Here is a 22,315-nt window from a genome sequence, read left to right as displayed (position 1 = left end):
CTGATAATTTTCTTTTACATTCCATTCTAGTTTCTGCAAAATATCTATCATGATTCCTTCCCGCCCCAAAACAAAGTACCATAAAGACTTTATTAATCAACACATACCTGCTTGGAAGTCTTTTGATTATTCCACAAGATGACTTTATGTCCCACATATAACATAGAAATATGTGAAACATATTTCTGTCATCTTACAAAGCACATCCAGAAAGTAATTACTGTAAAATATGTGCATGTAGCCACTCCACTAAAAACCACAGTGATACATAGCTAAGAGGCAAGGCATCTGAATCCGGACACAAACTCCTGATGCTTCACCATTTCCATACATTAGCATTCATGTGCATACTATTAAAAATGACTCAATTCTCTGTTTTATAATAGAAAGAACACAAACAGCAAGACTGCAAGGGTAGGCAAATATACAGTTTACTGGGGGAGGGAAAAGCGTCTCGATTCAACAACTCACTGTAGTATTATTTCTTTTTTGCTATACCAGACTCGTTAATTATTTTCCATAGTTCCTCGGTAGTACTGTTTGTGTCGTAGATGCTGGAGGGTCAAGAGAAGGTGTTATATATGTATTATTTGTGAACTCACGTGAATGAGGACTTAGACCCTTGACCTTACGAGTGCTTCCTATTTTATGGTGATGAACTATGCTTGATATTGTCAGTGCATGTTATCAAATACAGTCAGGTAAGTCATAAATAATTCTTTGCTACTCACATAGGAAACATAAAACAGTATCCAGGCATGATAGTTTATCAAGAGACAAGGCTAGTTTCCTTAAATAAACTACAGTGACATCATTCAGAAGATGAGTTCAGGAACCTGGCAGAAAACTGCATGCATAGGGTTTTGCTAGTGGAAAGTAAGGCTTCATCCCGAGACAAACGGAACTGGAAATGAATGTAATAGGAGAGGTCGGAGCTCAGAACTCTTGAAAAACAGGCTATTTTAGACATGGAGGATTCTTTGTTCCCAGTTCAGTCAGATCCTGATTTGTTTTACACCTTGAGGTAACATAACAAAAAAGCCATCTGAAGTCAGTGTGGTCAGTCCGGGCTACACATGGTAGAAGTAGGGCTAGGACGTAAAACAAGGAGATGTTCTCACTGTGGTCTAGGACCAGGCAACAGAGTCTGGCAAAATCTTGATCTTAATGCAAAGCTGGTTGAATTTTGCCATTGTCTGAGACAACATTTTTGTTTTTAAGATTTTTGTGATTTCAAAGTCTCTAAAATGCAAGCTGAGATTCAGAAATGTGGAAATACAAAGAAAGGTTCTTTAAAAAGAATTTTTATTTATATTTTATTCTGAGCCCTCTATAATCTCACTGGTCCACTGACTTCATTGAGGCATCGCATAGCTTCAAGAGACACAGAGAAGGTATGAGCTCCATATGTAAGCTAGTAGTCTGACTGCTAATGAGGAGCAAACAATCTCAGTGAGGACACTTAGAACTGTAGTTAGCATCTTTTAAATATACAACACCCCATTCACCACAAGCATAGCTCTGGGTTTGGTAAGTGGCACATGTGCCACTTTCAAGCTTATTTCAGAAAATTTCAAGTAAAGTGTTACTCAAAGCATCCCTATTCAAAATGTGTTTTCTATACATTGAGCTCCATTATTTTTCTCCTCTGTCTGAATAAAAGGAAAGCATCACCTGTTAATATCAAAAAATGAAAAGAAAAACTAAATCCTAACAAGACTCAAGTCACWCTCAAACAGTCTGTGGCTGTTTTTTTAGAAAAAATAATTCAGAGGGAGTTGTCAGCTGACAGAAATGTATTTTTAGTGAATGAAGTATGTATATATTTACATAAGGTATAGGCATTTAAGGCAAAGATAGATGCAGACGAGCAAGTGTGTGGGCATCTCCATACTGGCAAGGTGGCAAAGAGATAGGTAAATAGACCCAGGATGACAAATAAGCAGAACAGAACCAGCACTGTCTTCAGCAGCATAGAGCAACTGGTGCAGAACCTCAAGTTTTGTGGAGAGGTAAGTTATGAGTAAGCAGACTCAGTCTTTCAGTACTAACTAATAATGACAGTTTTTTGGGCCAATCACCTCTCATTTTAGATACAATCTGAAGCCTTCAGGATTACACTCAAGTACTTGATCCCTGGCTTCAGTGACAGAGTCAAACCAGCTCTTTTCTAGCCACCAGAAGTACTGCACTCAGCTGTTTCCAGTCCATGTACCCCAGCTGAATCTAAATAGTCTCCCCCTCCCTCCTCCCACTACTGCTAAACTGGAAACCCATCCCAGCAGGGCAGGTCTTCCCCACATAATGCTGATTCTATTTTTAGTTCCACTTGTGTTGTCTGAACCTTAGATCTTGCTCATGTGAATAATTTTCCTCATTATCTTGCGTTCGTCTCTTCTCTCTCTTTTCTCCTTGTCTCACTGCCTTTCCAATCTGCTACAGCTGCTTGAATACTAAAGTAACTGAGTCAAACCACTTTGTCATCAGGAATATGTTTTCATTCTGTGATAACTCAATAATGTGATCTGTTTCTTTATTTCTTGCTGCCACACCTTGCTTCAGAGAAGAAAAATACTGAGAAATAGCACCTGGTAAGCACTTTTAGCATTTCACTAGAGGGGTCAGAAATCTAAAGCCATTCCCCACTTGAACAAGGCTGGTAGACTTCAGCCCATAACCAGTTTATTACTTCTACCTGTCTCCTCATTAGAGGAGRAAGCTTTTATTTTTGTGCATGGAAACCACTCCAGTGAGTTGGTGACATCTCGATTTTATTTGCACAATGCAAATAGTGAGTCATTCAGGTAACTGCAGACATTATGCTTCCAAATCCACAGTGGGAACTCCATATGTAACTCATTTTAGATTTATATATATACACTTATATATTTAATAATCTGGACTCACCCCTGGCAGTGTCTTCTGTTCATGCAGTGCACTCTGGGCCTTTAGAGCAGACTCCCTTTCGCAGTATGTTAGGAAGGCACAGCCTGGAAACAGAAGGCAAAATCTCAGTAAGAGCAGTATTCAGAGCAGACCAGTTTAAAATTGGGATATAGAACAAAGTGCTTTTCCATCATCATCTCATTCCCAGTAAAACAGCCATAAAAATCTCTCTTTAGTAGGTCAGCAGTGAAGAGTCAAGAAACGAAGCTATCATCACTTCTAAGCCCTGGTGAAAAGTGGGCAACAGCATAGATATGAATGCTTATTTTTATTTGAATACATGTTTAAGTATCAGATACACAGGGCTATACAGGATTAATGATCTCAGAGAACACACAGGGTGGCAAGGTGGGGCATAAGATCCTACTGCCACTTGAGCAGCAGCATTGGGAGCAAGACCCTTATTGCCATAACGTGTTGGAGGTCTCATGCCCTTCTTTTGTACCAAGTACTTCAAATAAAGGGCATACAAGGACTTAGGACTTCCTACTGCAGAGGACTACGCCTATTATTTAGCCTGACTTGCATCCACAAGTAATCTCCCTGTTTGCATTCACACCAGAAAGACACCACCCTGCACACACTGCTGCAAGGGCTCATTGGCTTCTAGCCACGCATACAAAGACAATCACAGCAAAGACCAAACAAACAATCCAAAACATCCACGTTGCTTTACAAATCATTAGAACTCCAGAGCCACTTCAGTATATCAAGTCCTCGGGTCCCTCGAAAGTTAGCTTATCAACTATAAAGGCTAAATCCTGGTCATGGTAGGGCAGAGCAAAAACTCTGCCCCACCTCTTCTGCCCAACCCCATGCTTCCCCTTCTTGTATAACTAGTCAATGTTGCAATGTCTTGTATCACTTGTGTCTGATGTGATCAGATTATTCCTGCTTACTGCAGTATACTGAAAACCTGCCAGTTCCTGCAGCAAAAGGAGTGCTTGTTATGCAGAGGACATTTTCTCTGAAGTTACTACAGAACACCTGCAACCTCGCCAGCTCCTTGAAGTGGAGATATCACATCTTTCAAGGTTCAGGCAGCATGTCCATCAAGTTGTGGGCATCTTCCAAGAGCAGCACAAGTTAGTTTCCTTGGCAATCTCTCCATACATGTTCCATAACCTCATCTTGACCCACTCACCTTCTCCCCTGTGCATATTAAAAAATATGCGAAAGGTGAGTAAACACCAGACTATGAAGGTTTTCAGGCCAAAATTACCACTGAGATCTTTCTGTTCAGACAATAGCCACTGTTTCCTCCTTAGATAAAGGAGATTAGGTCCTTAGATTCCTTAGAAAATATTAGTGAAGAGATGTACACTTGTTCCTTTCTACTTTACAATGTTCTTAATATGTTAGTAGACACTGAACTAGAAAGGAATTTATACATAATCTTTAAGAATATTTTATTGAAGTCATCCTACTCCCCTCACTGCGAAGCCACAAGCTGGGTGATTGTTCCAATGTGACATGGAGAAGAAAAAAAAAAAAAAACTAATTTTTGCCCTACTTCTTACCCTGCATCGCTTTCTGAAGGTCTTGTTCCTTTCAATGTATTCCAGCCAATCAAATTTATTATGTCTCAATAGGTGTAAGTCTCATGAGCAAAGTCAACAATCAAGAAAGGAGACTGAACAACAGCAAAAGTTTGTATCCTCTAATTATTTGGATTCATTCCCCTCTAACTTTAAATGAATGAGTTTTCAGTTTGTTTGCATCTGCCAGAGAAGGGGAAGAACCYGTGGCAGAGACAGTTTACAGCTAGTGGAGGTAATGGATTGAAAAGGATCCTTAAGTCACCCATAGCTTGATAATCAAATGGGAAACTATGCTTAAATTTAATTTCAGTGCTAAATCACAGGCTGAGAGCTCTCTGTTGACTAGACACAATAAGAAAGTCTCCCTTTAGTAGCAGACGTGGAACAGCTGATACAGTCTAATTAGGCACATCATAGTGCACTGTTATAGAGATAAACTATGCAGTGTAAAGCTCCCATAATGATAGCTATATTTTTCTCCTTATTGTGATGGCCGTGACGACAGTTCAGGGTAACAATGTCCTGCAACTCCTACCACTTCGTGACTGTAATTCAGATGGAGTAGACAGCAGACTCCTCCTCTCTTTGTAAGAGCAATGTTTCCTTCCAAGATCCACAGAAGGTGTGTGTGGGAGTAAGTTCTCAGGAGGGAACAACCTGCATGAAGTCCTCTCCAAAGATGTTTGTGCAAGTGCTGGAAGTACCAAACTCTCAGAAACACTATTTAATAGAATTCATGCAAACATCACTGACTCCCAAACAAGGCATTTGGGGCAGAAATTTGAAATGAAGATGAGGAAATTAGTCACAGGTTCGCATATACTCCAACATCAAAGAAAAGGAATACTTTCAGGGGCAAAAAAGGCTTTTGTGCAGGTAATTTTTTTTTTTTTTTAAAACCTTACTCCTTAGATTACATCATGCACACAAATTATACTCTGTTCAGACTTTGTTGGGCAAAAAGGCATTTATTTAAGAAAAAYGTCTAATTTACTTCAAGTGAATCCTGAGAGCTTAACAGAGCCAGAGAGAAGTCCCATTCCAGCTATGGCCAGCTGGAAGAACAGAGAGCTTAATCTTTCCTGATAGACCTCAACCTTGGCATGGAAAAGGCCAGTTCATGGGTGTGGCTCTTTTGTTGCTGTTTGTTTTTTTTGTCCCCCCCCCCCTTCTTTTTGTCTTACCTTTACTTTTTGCATAAAATTGCTCTATAGGGCAAAAAAAAAAAGCATCAGCTAGAATAACATTTTTCAAAAGCATTAACACCTGGATTGCAATAAAACAGCAGAAATCTATTACTCGATCCTGCAAGAATTTCCGATATTTCAGCTCCTGGTGCATTCGGAAGAGTTACAAGAAGATTCTTGCCTGCACCCCCGCCACCCTGCCCCCAACCTCAAACATCAAAACACTTGAACTGCCCATTGCATTTTGATGCCTAGTGGAAGTATAGCTGTAGCACCTCCTTCATGTTGCACCTTTCTCAGGCTACCTCTTTCACTGTGAATCAGTACGGCCCATTTAAAAGATATGGTGCTTCCTGGAGGACATGGCTCAAAGGACAGAGCACCAAGCCTCAAGCTCTAATACCACAGGATACAACACCCTGGACAGTTGAGTCTTGAAATAATATCAGATGAAACAACTCTATTGGATTTCACAAAGAGAAGGCAAACTGGTGAAACTTTTTTCCCCATTCTGATTTTCCAGATAGAAGGAGTTTCAGAATGATCGATTTTCTCCATAGAAAGTTTTGTTTTTATACACAACCACCTATTTCACTGAACAACCATCTTGATGGAAAACTCTAAGCAGCTCTACTTAACAGCTCATTTGCCATCAGCTGTTTGGGCTGGATATGAATATGACTTCTGGGTGAAAGGCTTCATATCCCATTATAAATCAGTTGCACCATCCAGCCCTGTAGAACAGCCTAGTATAACGAGTATTTCTAAACACATCTCAAGGAAAGATAGGGTGAAGGCTATGCATTATTTCTGTCATCTACTTGTATGGATGATAATGACTGAGTACAGTGCTTGAGAATTATATCTGAATTTGAACAAAAAAATCTAATTGACTAATTATTGATAATGAAGGATTTGCTCCTAGCTGTTCCTAATTTCAATTCCATTTCTCTCAAACATGCCAAGTTTTCCAGACATGTGTCAATCAGCTGAAAGATGCTTTGTTTGGATTGTCTTTCCAGCTGTTCATTTGCTTGCTACCAGTGGACAGCTCTTTGGGCTAGTGCATAAACATCTGGAAACTCCCAGCTGGCAATTAACTCTCAACCTATTGAACTGCAGTCTCTTGGAAACATGAGAACACATCAAGTGGTCTCCTGGGAAACAAGGTTGTTAAAGAAAAAGGGGAAATAAAAACAGGAGCTTGAGATGGAAAAAAGAAAAGCTCTATTTTAATTTTACCTCCAGGGAATTCAATAACATAAATAATAATTGCATGGAATACAGATGGATAACGATCGCACTTATGGCAACCTCAAGCCCAGAATAAGTCTCCTGAAGATTTTTGCACAAGCCTGGGAGGCAGAACAGTCAGAAGCCACATTCTGAGCTGAACAGCATTCATGGAGAAACAGAATTATTTCACCCTGCCAGGACTCAGTTCATCCTGGGACAAAGGCAGAATCTTTTCACCCTGCATCTCAGCGCTAACTTCAGTGAATCAGTTTCCTTAAATACTGATATTCAGTCACTTTCAACCAGATAAGCCGATCCTACCTGCAAAGGAGCGCTGCTCACCTATCTCAGGTTTAGCTAAAGTTAGTTATCCAAGGGTCTACATCAATGGCAAGAAATTCATTTGACTTAGCATAAATGAGAGGAATAAACCTCTGAAGATGCCTGTTCTTTGCACTGAGTGCAGGACTCCAGCAAAACTATCTCAGGTGCAGACTTTTAGCTTCAAGGTTGTATATTCACAGCAACAGATTCAACCCATGAATACCTCTAAATTTCCAGCTACCTCAAGGATGTGCATTTTCTGTACCTTAATTAATCCTTATTATATATTGTGGAGATGAAGAGGATGCATACTGACCACATCAATAACTAGTTAAGGGCTTTTTTCCCCCCTTTCTTGTCTTAATCTGGCAGACAGCCACAGGTATCCTGGCACAGTCTCTCTTCTTTGCCTGTTGTTTAGGCCAAARAACAAGCATTTAGTGACTTATGACCTTATGTCTCTGCCTGATGTTTTGGAGACATATTATTTATTAGAACTATATAACCTCACAAGAAGTGTGCCTGTAACTCTTCTGTATTTTTGGATACAGAAGCATTGTCTGGAATTTAGACTATAACCATGAAGATCTTTTCCAGGTATCTGCTGCATGTCTGAACAAGTCACTGAAGGTCTGACCTAAATCCAATGAGAAAATACTTGCACACTTCAAAAGGCTTTGGAACAGTCCCTTAATCTTTCCGGGCCTATGTTTACTCATTGGTGTTATAATGGCAACTTAAAGTTTGTTGGGTGCTTTGAGTGTTCTGGATGAAAGCCAGAAGAGCTATAACAAATTCTGAGCTCAGGGACATAACTACAGTCAAGGGGAGAGCATTGTATGTAACCCCAAACCAKCCAGTTACACCAAAACATAAATCAGGGGTTCATGATTTGCCCCATCATCTATTGCCTCTTCTGGGAGAATCCTTGGCTCAGACACTGACCTAAACTAAATCAGTGATAATCCAGAATAGCTGAGATAACCCTAGGTTTTGAGAAGGTTGGTTTCAGTGGTCTAATCCAGTACATTTGATTCAAACATTTGTAATGCTAGAGTATATACACAGCCAGTTTTTCCACGGCTCAGCTGACAGGTGATACCTTCTGAAATTACAGCATTACTTCTGATATCTGTAAGTGTAACTAAAATAGGAATCATCACCCAAGAAAAAACTATTACAAGGCTGTCAASACAGTTTTTTTCAGTTTAAGACAAACAGCTTTATAGTTTTAGTTTCAGTAATACTCATTGACTCCAATAGTGAGGTCTTCTAAATCAGCCTTCTTATGTCTTATGTTATACTCCTGTATAGCATGTGAACCGGTGACCAATTTACTGTTGTGTTAGCAGCATCTCAGAAGGAAAAACAAAATAGTCAATTCATACAGCATCTAATATTGTAGGCCATTTTCCCCACTGCCTTTAATGTACCTAGCTTCCCAAAACCCAAAGGCAGAGAAGCTAAGGGCTTTGCTCCAGCAGCCCAAAATGGAATTCAAATTCAAGAAAGCAAACTGTAGCTCAAGCACAACTCTTCAGGCCTTGATGCTGTATATGGACAATAGGGAAGAACAATAATTATGCACAACTTAGACCACTTGCTAGTCACACTCCAACTTAATGACTACAGTCTTGTAGAGGAGCTGCTTTGAGAGAAACTTGCACCTGTGGAAAACAGGCACTCTTTGTTCACAGATCTGCGGCATTTAGTGATGCCTCTCTCTGTGCTCTGATTATGTTTAGGGCATTTGTCCAAGGTGAGCAAGAAGTCTTCGGTGGACCAGAGATCTGTCCTCTCTCTTCCAAGCCCTAGCTTTGTGTTCTAGGGGAGCACTTCCCCTGAAAATAAAACAGTCCCTTGCTCCAACATTCACCAGCCTGTTATACAGAGAAAGATTTCTTTCTTAAGAAAACTCCTGCCTTAAAATCAACATCTCAAATTGTCTCCCATATAGGATTTCAAAGTGAGAAAGAAACCTTTTTTTCCCTCTTTAACTATCCTAGCTTTGTCTAGTTTTGAAACAATTCTCATTTGCTCTGTCTATAGTGGACTGCCCAAGGTTTAATCATTTGAGGTTTTCAGAGATTGAGCTGAATTTTCTTGAGGGAGGGGACACAATCAATAAAAACTTTTGGAACTGAAAGTGTTTTATCCAATTTCTTCATCTGTTGCTCTCATAGTGATTAACTACCTTCTAAATGAAGTTAACATCTTCTCTGGTGAAGAACATTCACTTGACTAGAACTGTCTTTTCCTCCATTTTCCCTGCTGCACAACCGCTGAACACTGTTTAGAGGAAAAGATAGGAATAAAAATCTTCCCAGATATCAGCTTCCCTGTCAATTATATTACAAGGCAGATTAACATCCRAAATGCCCTGCTGTGTGGAATGCTAATTTTCTTTTTCCTCTTATGTTATTTGCCATTAACTATTATGATGCTGTTATTTTCCTACTATAGATAATTGATGGGGTCTGTATATAGAACTATACATAATGCACACTCATACACACCCATGTACCAATATTAAAAAAACAAATTAAGAATCAAGGTCTTGAAATGCAGAAATTAACCATATTTACAGAAACTTATGTAAAATGCATTTATGATACTTCCAAATGAGACATGGATATGTACAATTCAAATCATTCAGAGTCCTTCCTCGGACTGAGCGGTGCTTAATTATATTTAGTACTGTCCATGCAGACAGCAGAGAGACTTGAGTAACTGCTACTGTAAATAAGCATTTCAACAAAACACACACAGCTTGATTTTCAGAACACGTAGGTTTTGGATGAAAATATCAATTTTAAAAAGCCAAAATTCTCATAGGCATTTTCAATGAAATATTTGTCAAATAACATTTCTTGGGCCCAGAACACTGTTTCTGATCAAAGCCTACAGAATGAGAAACTTATTCCAGGGCAGTCGGTAGTCCAGACTAATACTAATCAGGCAAGCAGGCTCTTGAATCTGGTGCTTCTAAACACAGAGAGAGGTGCCTTGTCACTATAAGCTCCCCAAGGGTGCTTAGAGCGCTTCTCTGGATTTCTTCATAGAGAACTCCACAGGTAGCTTACCTCCATCCCAGTGCAGAACAGAAAAGCTTTTGACATCTCAAGCTTTCTCTCTAGAATAAGGGAAACGTTTCCTGCTCAGATCCATGCAAGAGGAAGTTTCTCCTGCGGCCTTGAAAGTTCCCTGCAAGTTGCTGTGCTGACCAGTACTCAAGACAAGATAAGGGACAGGATGAACCACTGCTTTGACATAGGACCTGGCATATGCTATTTTCCTATAACTGTCTACATTTTTAGCTTTAAGTTTCGTCTTGATGCACCTGAGATGCATTTGATCTGAACATTCACTGCTGAAGTCCCTGTAAGTCCAGCCCATCAAGAACATTTTACTTTCCAGAACAGATAGACGAACATCTAATTTCCATACATCTAGCAAACTGTCATTGACAGATTACCTATTAGAGCAATAGCAATGTAGATTACTGGTTAAGGTAATTTTCTACCAGAGAAATTGCAGGTGTGCTTTTAGGACTCCAAGTATCTGGTGCTTTGAATTACAACAGAAAACTCATCTCTGAACAGCCCAATCTCACTACAGTTTTTCTTTTTTGCCTAATAACTGTGGGTTCCATGTTGCAAGGACAGGCATGCCCTCAAGCCTGATCCATCAAACAATTAGGGAATGCTTTTGATTTTAAACTATAAAAATATTGACTTCAAAGTGAAGCTCATGATCAAGTGCTTTTCTGGACCAAGCAACAGCATTCCCTGCATTTCAGAACTTGGCCACTAATGAGAAAGTCATGGCTAAACTCTGGGAAACACTCAAGTGTGGATGAAAATAAGTAGGTTCTAGCTCCTACCTGGTCAGGATACAGCAACTTTAAGTTAAAACCCCGATTGTCTCTAAGTTTGTCTCACTGACACAAACATGTTGGATTTTTTTTTGAAGTGAAAGGTAAATTGTCCATTTTGCCTTGCAGTCTCAGAAAAATGTTAATAAAATTGAATTTCTCATGAAATCTCCATTTCTGGTTTCCAGTATGGTGATAAACAAAGGGGGGGGGGTTAGTTTTTTTTTTTTTTTTTTTAAATACTTCACCTGTGGGAGTTAGGAATATAACTAGAAGCAATCCTATTGCTGAAACACTATCACTTGCATTCAGACAGTCTTGGGTTAAGTCTCCTTAGAGCATGTGCATTAATTAGACTCTGTACCTGCTGTTCTGGGTCCAGCTTTTTGAGTTCTTTCTATTGTTAGCAGCATATGAATAACTCAGTGGATTTTCTGGAACAGTCTTAGCTGCTTCATAAACTTTTTCCTCTTTTTATTTTGATTACTGGTCCCACTTATTTTGGGGAGACTTCTTCCAGAAGTCTCAACTAATATCCAACAGTTACACTATTTTTAAATAGTATTTACTTTAAATGCCTTGGGTCTCAAAATACACCTATACCAAAATCCTCTCTAAACAAGCTAGACTGTTMTGCAATGTACAGCTTTCTCCAAGCCTTGCCCTTCTGCAGCCACATAAGCTTGGGTATTTTACACTCAATGTGCAGCACCAAGCTGAGCTACACATACTCCTTGGAAAATAACATCAACTCAGTGTGCAGGGAATTAGTTTGTAGTTGAAAACATAAGAAAAGCTTGTTTCCACCCTTAAAATGATGCCAGGGCCATGCAGAGTACATCTTGTAGATAGCACTATTTAAGCTTTAGTCGCAGGAAGATGTGAAGTAGCTTGTTCTAAATACAAACTTAGATATGCTGTGAACAGCCTTATACTTTCTTCTCTGAGAAAGGGTACACATGCCAGTAGGCTTCTGACATTTCGAGCTCAGGGGGGAAGCAAAAGGCACTGAAACAATTGCAAGAAACAGCTATTATTAGAGAACCTGCAGCACATTTGGAAGCAGAATATTGCAATTATATGTTTAGAGTTATTGTTCTTACCAAGTTTGCCAGCCCACATTTTTCAACTCAGGAAGTTCAGATTCAGAGTTGACCCTTCCAGATACTTCTCAAAAATCAATTTTGAGACATTTCTGTTACTTATAATCAAGCTTTTCCCCTAACCCCATATGCAAGAACTATAAACAGGACAACACCGCCAAATTCCACAGGGTTTTAAGTTTAAGTTCTGATAAGTGCATCTGAAGACACCTTAAAACTTTTATATTACAAGTCAGATCCAAGCCCACAAGGAACATATTTTCTGATTCCAGCTAATACAAGAATGAAAGTCTTAAAGCAGCAGCTGCTCCTACAAGATGATCATCCTGAAATATTGGAAGTCTCCAGAAACTTGCAAGAGTCACAATATAAGCCAGAGAAAACTCTATGATACCAGCTGGCTTCATGAGATTTCTGGAGACAAATTTCAGCTGTCAGAACAATTAACATCCAAGCTCCAATAACCAGATGCTGTTTTCCATATGTTTCAACTTTGGATTGTTTCTTCTCTCTGTTAAGTGATGTTAGAAGCAAACAAGTATTGCCTTTTATCTCCTACTTCTTTCTTCCTACCCTTCCTTCTCAATATGACTTGTTCATTAGTTATAGGCACTGGAATAACATGAAGTAAGATCAGCTGCTTCTCCCACARACAGAGATGAAGTAACCTTCTTGATCAACAAGAAAAAAAGGAAAAGGTGTCAGAGGTCCTATCTCTCTGTTATACTATAAAACTAGAGAGCTAGGTCCCAAAAATGAGGACCCCCACAGCTCCTGCTGCATCTCTTTCCTCTCATAGTTGGGGATTTGTATTACCCAGGGACCACGCTGCCAATATGGTTTAAATGAAGGTAATGTCATAGCTCCAACAGAGGAGCATAGCTTCAACAGTGAGCCACATGCAGGCAAAGGCTCTAAGCTGAGCCATCATTATATTGCACAAGCTTGTAGTAACAGCCTGGCTCAAGTAAAAAGCTATCTGGGGGCAAGACAAGACATGCAAAGGCTGGAAGGTTTTACTGGTTGTCCAAAGCCACCTGAATAGTTTGCAGGAAAGGTCAGCCTTGAGCCAAAACCTCTCTAGATTCTGCCCAGAGCCTTAAATGCCTGTTAGTCTGCTTTTAAGTGTTGACAAATTGCCTAATAGAATTTATAATACATTATGACTGAAGTTGATTCTCTCAAATAAAGTAGACTAAGGACCCTACTGTCTCAAATGTTTAGGAGCATATGTCCTTCCACCACTGCAGTATTGAGTTCCTGGGCAGGAAGCTAAATACAAAGAGCATGTGAATTTGACTAGTCAGAGTCTAAAACTTCCAATTTTTAGAAAAGGTGTAACAATGCAATCTTCGACATTTAAAAAAAAGACAGTGAAATTAATTACATCMAGATCTGTGTAATTTACAAAGCTTCAGTGCCCTAGGTTTAAAAGGGCTCTTGTCAGTGTGAAGTGAAGGAAGGACAATTTCCTGATGAATACAGAACTCTAGTTAAAGTGTACAGTAATCACTACCGGAGAGAGATTTTGATCACTTTTTTTTGTTGATCGACTTAAAAATTAGTGAACATTGAGTATGTTGTAGATGGCTACAGTGAGGTTTCAGTCAAACATTTGATGAATCTTCTAGCAGAAGTCTTTACTTTGAAAATGAATTCACATTAGTTCAAATGAGCACTGTAGCCCCAGAGGTACTGAGGATTGGCAGGAGGAATGTGAATGATAAATGGCAGTTGCATCAAGATGGAAGAGCTATCTAGCAAAGAAGTACATCTGATCTTATTTAACAGCACTGATATAGGAAACAAACAGCACAATAACGAAGTTTTCACATGTGGAGAAAGATGGAGAATAAAGCACAACAGGTCCGAGGGTGCTCAGCCCCTTGGTAATGTGCCCAGTCACCTGAAGCCCTCTAGAGGAGGATTTACCATGCTGAGCACCTTGCATGATTCCACTCAAAATACAGGTAGAAAATAGCCACAAACATCTGAATGTTCAACAGGAGACACAAAGCTGAAAGGCAGTAATGTCAAAATACACTTTTCAGGTGATAGTGGACATCTTGTGAATAATGCTTCCTCTTTTGTCACTGCCAGATCAAAGACATCTCCTTTCTTTGGCATCAACAGAAAACCCACATCTAAAAGGATCCTGTCAGTTCTGATCACCTGGAAGTGTCCAGAAAGACCCTGAAAAAAAAACAAGGGGGGGGGGGTGTGCAGGCATGCAAAAACAGAATTCAGAGAAGAATAAAAAAAACTCTTAATGGGCTAGGAAGACTGACTTATGAGGGAAGATTAAGAGAACTAAATATGTATAGCTTGGCTAAATAACGACTCGGGAATAGACAATAACCAGCTACAAGCCTTGAAGGTGTAAATACAAAGTATGGAGAAGAATTGTTCAGGGTAATACCAGAGGATAATAACCAGGAGTAATGACATGAAATTCAACAACAGACCATTTAGGCTGAGCATCAGGAAAGCTTCCTTAACCATTAGGAATATTAGTGTCTACTACCGCTCCACCCTAAACTGGCTTTTGTGTCTAGCCAATCTCTCAATCAAGAATATGCTTCCTAGAGTAGTGGTCTTTTTTGTTTTGTTTACATGCATATGTGTAATGCTTGCATATGTAGAGGTTTTTTTTCTTTAGATCCTACCAGACCAGGAATAATCCCTCAAACACAATTGTTTAGGTGTGCATGTGTGTGCGCGGGCGGGGGGGGAGATAATGTAAAATAGGAAAAGTTAGAAAAAAGGGTTAAATCAAAATGAAGGGTGGAGATATCTTTCCAAAAGCATGCCTTTAACTCAGAAATTTCCAAAATTTTTCACATCATTATTCCATATGACATGGAATATGGATTTTCTTTCCCTATCCCACTCTGAGGCATAAGGAAGAAGTACTTGTAACCTGAGAACAAAATCATGAGGACTGATTCTTATGCTATCTAGAACAAGTTATTGGTTGAAAGTTTATGGTCCTACAGAAGGTAAGAGTAAACATTAATGGTGTCTCCCAGCCATTAGAACAAATCAGTCCTTCAGTGAAGTTTTACTACTGGAGTCACCTAAACACAAAACCATAAAAGAAAAGTTAATACTGATCAAAGAGAAAGGGCATTCAGAGAGCCTCCATTTTCTCCCTTCTCCCTTTTTCTTATTTTTATGATTCTGTCCAATGGCTTAACACATCCTCTAACCCAAGACTGACCATGCTTTTAGAAAACCAGTTTCAATAACCTTTCTTGGTGAAAGCAAATCAGAACTTTCCATCCCAGTCAGCTGACATTATCTTAAAATACAATCCATCAGTGGTCAGCTAGACAATTGTCTACAATTTTTAAGGGATTGAACAGCCTCAGGCAGCCAGTCACCCATGAAGATTTTGTTGGTGGTGTTTTTTATTTTATTTTATACAGATCAATTTCAAGAAAATAAGAGTTTCAGAGCAAATTATAGAAGGTCAATTATAATTCTACTCATCCTTTTTAAGGTTTAATATGACACCCTGACTGATATGCATTTCTCCAATGATTTAACATAGGTAAGAGGAACTCTAAACTAAATATGGATACAAAGGCATGTATATTGAAACTACAGACACCATATCAGCCAGCATTTCCTAAGGGAAAAATATTAGGACTGTAGGGCAGTCTTCTCAAGAGAGACTAGTGGAAGCCGTTTTGCCCAAGTCACTAAAAGCTAGATTAAAAAAAACTTCCTAGGATATCTGAATAGAGTGACCTAACAAAACTTTTCCCTTCGTGTGTCACATCTATGAATCACTGGCTAGTGGATGTCCAAAAACAAACAAATGCACATTAATGATGTGGTTTCACTTTTTTCTCCCCCTCCAGGGAAGCTAAAAATAGTGAGTCAGCTGTTGAGCATCTCTGGGAGGCTGAAACTCACTGGTGAATCTCTGCTGATGTCAGAAAGGAGGAAAGCGGAGTTTAACGAGTTAAAAAACGCTGCTGCCTTCAAAAAGAGGGGATTGGAACATTATATAAGAGTGACTGTGCTAGGCCAGACAAAGTCCATCCAGTATAATATCCTGTCTCCAAGAGTGGCCAAAAGCAGATGCCCAGAGAAGAGCAGGGGAGGATGTAAGTAATGCTTCCCCTGGGTATTCTCTCAGTCTCCAGCCCTGTGGCTCAGGGACTTCTGGGCCAAACATGATCCCTATATACTCAGTAATCATTTGATGAAACTGAATCCTCATATGATTGTCACAGCCATTCATTACATTTTTACATTTCAAATGCAGCTTCTCCTGTAAACAGATATAAGTTTGGGGTTTTTTTGATTTTTTTTTTTTTTTTTTTTTTTTTTGTTGCTATGTGTAATATCCATACTATTAAGCAAAACATCTTTCCAGAACTTTAAGCCTTAAGTGTCTTGAGTTTCACTTATTCCTCTCATGTGAAAACAACCACAATGCATCTCCATCCTCATATTTTCCATCCTTCATATTCATCTACCTGGAAAGTAACAGCTTAGATATGACCTGTAACTATGGTTCAAGAACTCTCCAGTTACAACAGCATAGAAAATGCTAGTGCTATTTTGTAGAGCATCACATTTTAAATAGCTTTTTTTAATATATAAATTTCAGAAAATAAGTTTTCCAGGAAAAGTAGTAAATCCCTTCCTAGCGAGTGGCAGTCTTAAAAGCATGTACCATAAGAGCCTGCTTCCAGGATCACCTATAATCTCATCTCACCAAGCAGGCCAAATGATGAACCAGAAGGCACCAGCTTCAGAAGCATGACCCACAGAGCTCCAAGCACCTTGCCTACCCAATTTCAGACAGACAGGAAAGCTTTCAGTGACCAAAGCTGATTCGCTGGCAGAGGTCTTATTTGAGTTGAACTGCTTTTAAAATGTTTTGGTTCCAGCAAATCAGCATTGTTTAACAGGAAACTATTTCATTACAGAATTTGTCTTCTCTAGTTCTGGCTCTGATAGTATCCCGGATTTCTCCTGATGGTACATTCTATATGATGCTAAAGAACATCCACAGGAACACTAAATAAATTCCTTCCTTGCCCCACCCCCAAAAAAGATTATGTAGAAAACCCCCCAAAGTGAAAGCTGTAAAATGCTGCATGGTTCTGACAACTTTCATAAGGGTAAAAATACAAGCTTTTCTGTGTTAAGTACAAATCAGATGTCAGGAAACATTCAATTTTAAACTACCCCTGTAGCAAAGCTACATTAATATATGTATGTTTTAAAGTAGTCCTCAATTATATGATTACACACTATTTTGCCATTCTCAGCTCTCTAGCTTCTTTCACTGGACAGTGTGTTCTGTACATGTACAGATCCTAGCAGATCAGCATCCTCATCAAAATAAATACATGCAGCCACTTTCTCCAGTATAACTGAGCATTTCACTACCTGCAAAACGTGATATGATCACTGCTTGATTTAATTGCAACAGATCAGGTTTATCAGTATATGTAGAATGTTATGCTATAGCTAAGAAGGCAAGATTCTCTACTTTGAGGAAATGGCAAAAGAAGAGCAAAAAGCAGCATCTCCTGCCCCAGCTATTACTAAATAACTCTAGCATCAGAGGCATCTTTACCTCTTCCCACCCTCCCGATATGCACATGATCCTTCTTCATACAATCTTAGACTCCATTCATGCAATACTTTTTTTTTTTTTTTTCCCCTCAGAGAACCTTGAGATGGCTTATCAAGGATTGTATTCTGTAAGAGCTTCATACCCACAGATGATACTTTTTAGATACTTGCTTAAGTTATAGGAGTCTTACCTATTTGTGATCTAAAGGGACATAAAATTAGCATATATGGCCTACACAATATTAATACATTGTTTTGATATCCATATGTTATGATGCAACATGGCAGTGATAACAGGACATTTGACAAGCATTTCACACCCAAGTCTGTCCAACTGATAAGCATTCTTCAGCAGTGACCCACCAACATGCTGGACTGGGGGCTGATCTCTATAATGACTGTGATATTCTACCTCTTGTTTTTGCCCTCTGTGGAATACATCTAGGTATCCAAAAGAGTCTCTCATCTGCCCTGTATTATCATGTCTAAGACTTTTGCAGGTTTTGAGTGAATGCCCTGCAGCCATACCACCACCCCTTTGGCTATAATTCCTACATAACTCATGAAACTGTCCCCAGAAGTAGTCCACTTGTAAAGGGCTTACACTCAGCTCAGAACCCACACCTTGAAGTGCTACATGCCATCAGTCTTCCCACTCACACATGACTTTGTGCTGTAAGCTACTTTGTGAATGAGAGGGCAAGCCAGAGCAATTTGCAGCTTCTTTCTTCCAGTTTTGGTCAGCATTCAGAATCCACGTAGGGCTTCACAAGGTCAGAGACTTGGAAGGTGTTCAGTCAGTGGTCATCCAGTGATCACTACATGACAGGGCATGCTATGACACGTGGAAACATGTCCAAGGATATACCTACTCCAAACTGGTCATTAAAGATCTTCCCTCAAGTGCAAAAAGGAAAGGACAGAGCATCTTCATCTTAGTGTGTTGCTCAAATGCTGTCTCCAGCAGTTAAAAACAAAGATTGTACCACGAGGAATTTTCAAGAACAGGGAAAATAAAGCACTAGTGCCATTGAACAAAGCTGTTGTGAGACCTCATCAGGAACACTATGTGCTATTCTGCACACCTGTGTTACAAGAGGCCATAACATCTCTCTGGCTCCAGGTGTTGAATTCTGAGATCCTGTTTTATGCAAGATCTTGGTTTTCAGTCTAGCAAAAAACAAAAGCTCAGAATAGATATGATTGCTAGCTATATCACCAAGGTAAATATCAGAGAGAAAGAAGCAGCATTTAAACTAAAGGACAATTTTGCACAAGGACAAGTAAGTATAAATTGACCATGAATAAATTTGATCTGGGAATTAGTAGAAGGTTTCTAACCATCAAAGGAGTGATGCTCTGGAACTGCTTTCCAACAAGGATTGTGAGAGCAAACGACCTAATTAGTTTAAAGATGAGGCTCGATAAGCTTATGAAAGGGATTATGTGATGTGGTTGCCTGCAATAGCAGGGAACAGGTCTTGATGATCCAGGCGTTCCCCTCCAGTCCTTTGCTCTAAGCTGCATCCTGTCAACCTAAATTCTCTACGTGGTTTCAGTTTGCCAGGCTGCTTTTCCTTCCCAGTACTCAAGCTGCAGAGCAGTGTTTTACCAGGCACCGTAGAGACTGTCCTACTCCAAAACAGGACTGGCTTCCATTTTCAGAAGAGCATATGAAGTTTCAACTTACAAATTTCTTACTAGCCTGAAGAAGCAAAAAGAAAAAGAACCTTGAACACCAATTGAAATGAAGATGGATTATTTCTATTGAAAACTTGGGCAGAGTACTACATTATTCTGTTATTCTGAGAAATAATCATACAAGCAGAAAACTACTCTGATATTTAATAAAGATCAGTTCATTTTTATTTTTTGTTTGTAATATCTGGATAAGCTTGTTAGTTATGCAAACCATATTTTTTGCTTTACTTTACAAATTGAGAGCAGCACTGTTGGCTGCATAGCAGTAGTAGGTGAATCACAGAACTGTCAATTCACAGCAATTACAACGAAATGAAGCTTGGGAGGTCAGCTATCCAACCAGCTACCAAAATGCATGGTATATGTAAACCAGTTCTAACGCATTTGTCTAATCCATTCCTAGAAACCAAATATAAAATCCACTTTTCTGAATCTATGCAATATACATCACCTCAATCTCAATCCTAATGAGCATTAAAGCTGGCAGGTGAAGGTGATCTAGAATGGAACCATTCCTCATTTTACAGCAACAACAAAAACTCGTTTTGTGTTTCCACAAAGTTAAAGCTGTTCCAGGACTGTCCCAACAGCAGTTTTAATATTAGTCATTATTTTAAGGTAACTGATAAAGTTCCCAGGGAAGATCAGCATCTTGATATGCAAAGCAGTCTCAAACACACAGCAAAAGAAACTGCCTTCTGATAAGAACATGAATCAAGTACCTCTGGCACTTAAGTGATCTTAAAGGTGCCTTAGACTTACCAAACAATTCAGAGAGGATTTGCCTGAACACTCCAGTATTTCAATGTCCTAAATTAGATTAATGGATTGGTGGCTATTAAAACTAGGGGAGCAGACCACCTCTGACACAGGAAGTTCCTAAAGACTCTCCCAATTCTATCATTGCCAGAAGAAGAAAAATAGGCTGCATGGATAAGGTCAAGGGTATCAGTCCTCATCTCAGCCTTCGCCTAACATACCTTTTTCTCCAAGCAGGAATGCAATAGCTATGAACACTGTGCATTAAACATCCTAAACCACATGGGTTTCTGGTCATACTGGAAGAATCCTTGGCATTTCTTTCTTTTATTGTTGTTCTGAACCAGCCCTATAGAAAAAGGAGGAATTACTATCCCCATTTCACAGATGCTTATACAATGTAAAAAAGCAGACACCGACTACCCTTCCAATCTCTGCATCAAGAGTACTAAATAGGTCAGGGTTGTTTAACCAGGATCCTGAGTTAAAGACATTATTTTGCCTCTTTCAACTTCTCCCAACTTGTCCACAGCGCATTTTACCTTTTCTCAACTTAGTCCATAAAGTGATTTGGGATCTTTTCTGGAATGGAGGAGGCTCTACAGCTACAAGCTGTTATAGCAACCAGTCTGCCTACTGCTCTCCTGGGCTCCTGCATTATGCAGAGCTTGGTGTTCTCACTCTCTGCTTCAGGATTTGGTGCAACGCTTGTGAAACACAGAGGACTAGAGATCAGATATTTTAAAAAAGTAAGAGTCCTTAAGATTAGCTTCAAAAACTTAACTTCTCCAAAGCTGAACCTTGTTAGGAAAAGAAGTTTTGATGCCAGAAGTGATACAGATGTGCTGGAGAGAAGCACAGACAGTAGGAAGGAGGAAGTTAGCCAGAATGATCAAGTGACAGACATTAGTGTCTTTCTTTGCCTCCCCTGCTCTGACTTTACCTATTGAGAAGGGAGAAATCTGTTCCTCAGTAAAACCTCGCCCTCCAGCATAATTAGCCCTCATTCAGCAGATCAACCAAGTCTCTCTGGTTTTGGCAGTGGAACAGGGGTTATATTTCCAAATGCTTGAATGGTTCTTGAACATTTAAAACCCTCTGTGAAGGGCAAACACCTTCTCCCTCTGTCCACTTGAGCACTGCAACATTTTTCCCCACCTCTCTCTCACTTCTGCTGTACAATACTCCTCTGAGTTTTTAAAGACAAGTCTATTCTGGAACACTGGACCACCCCAAGAAAGCATGTTCATTAAGCCTAGGAGTAGGAATAAGTGGTGAAAAGTCTACCCATTCCCTCAAGCTTATAATTTTATGCCAACACCATAAACAAACATCCAAAATATTTAAGTCATTGCACGGTCACATTTTATGAAGTTCAATGATTTTTCTGTGAAAGAATTCATGTACTTAAAACTCGTCATTTGGGACCAACTCCCACTGAAATCGGTGAAAATGAGTTCCTCTATCACAGAAGCTGTAGTTTTGCCTTTACCATGTCTAGGTTAGCAAACAGGTTTATGGCCAATTTCTTCCCTGCCTTCACTCTGCCCTTTGTGTTCTTCCTTGGGCCTTTGACTCCTGGTGTCCACAGACAGAGATTTGCTTAAGGTCAGGTTGCTTACAGATTCTGTCTGCTTTGCAGCAGTAGATGTCAGACTCTTTCAGGAAGGATTTGGCAGCATCTTCTCCACTGTTTGATGTTGATCAACCAGCATGGCTGCAGGAAACATTAAATAACAGAAAGGAACAGGCCAGACACAGAAGACCAGTCCCTCCACAACACAGGTAAATGTGCACTTTGAACACAAAGCCTTTATTCCCTTCCCGTTCCCTCTGCCCCTTAGATCAAACACACCATGGGCTTGCATATGCCTTGCACTGATGGCCAGCAGGTTGGGATTCAAGTGCAGGCTTAGATCCAGGTTTCTTGCACAGCGCAGAGAGACCCTGAGGCATTCAAGAAAAAGCTACAGTAAGACAAATCCTCCTGCTTCCAACACAGAATATAGACAAAGCAATAATGAATCTGGGTGGGGAGTAGTT

General features: G+C 39.6%; 1 protein-coding gene across 47 annotated transcripts in view; it reads right to left on the bottom strand.

Annotated features, from left to right (window-relative positions):
- Positions 1-22,315, bottom strand: part of LOC112965689 (CUGBP Elav-like family member 4) — a 694,998-nt gene that overhangs the window by 601,782 nt on the left and 70,901 nt on the right. For all 47 annotated transcript variants that reach the window (XM_026064898.1, XM_026064921.1, XM_026064900.1 and 44 more), the window contains exon 2: positions 2,908-2,990. In XM_026064898.1, coding sequence (XP_025920683.1) covers positions 2,908-2,990 — 83 coding nt within the window. The remainder of the gene's footprint in view (positions 1-2,907; positions 2,991-22,315) is intronic.

Source organism: Apteryx rowi, unplaced genomic scaffold (assembly GCF_003343035.1).
Source record: "Apteryx rowi isolate R43461 unplaced genomic scaffold, aptRow1 scaffold_221, whole genome shotgun sequence".
Lineage (NCBI taxonomy): Eukaryota > Metazoa > Chordata > Aves > Apterygiformes > Apterygidae > Apteryx > Apteryx rowi.
Note: the sequence above shows the minus strand (reverse complement) of the source record. Positions and strands in the feature narration are given on the sequence as shown.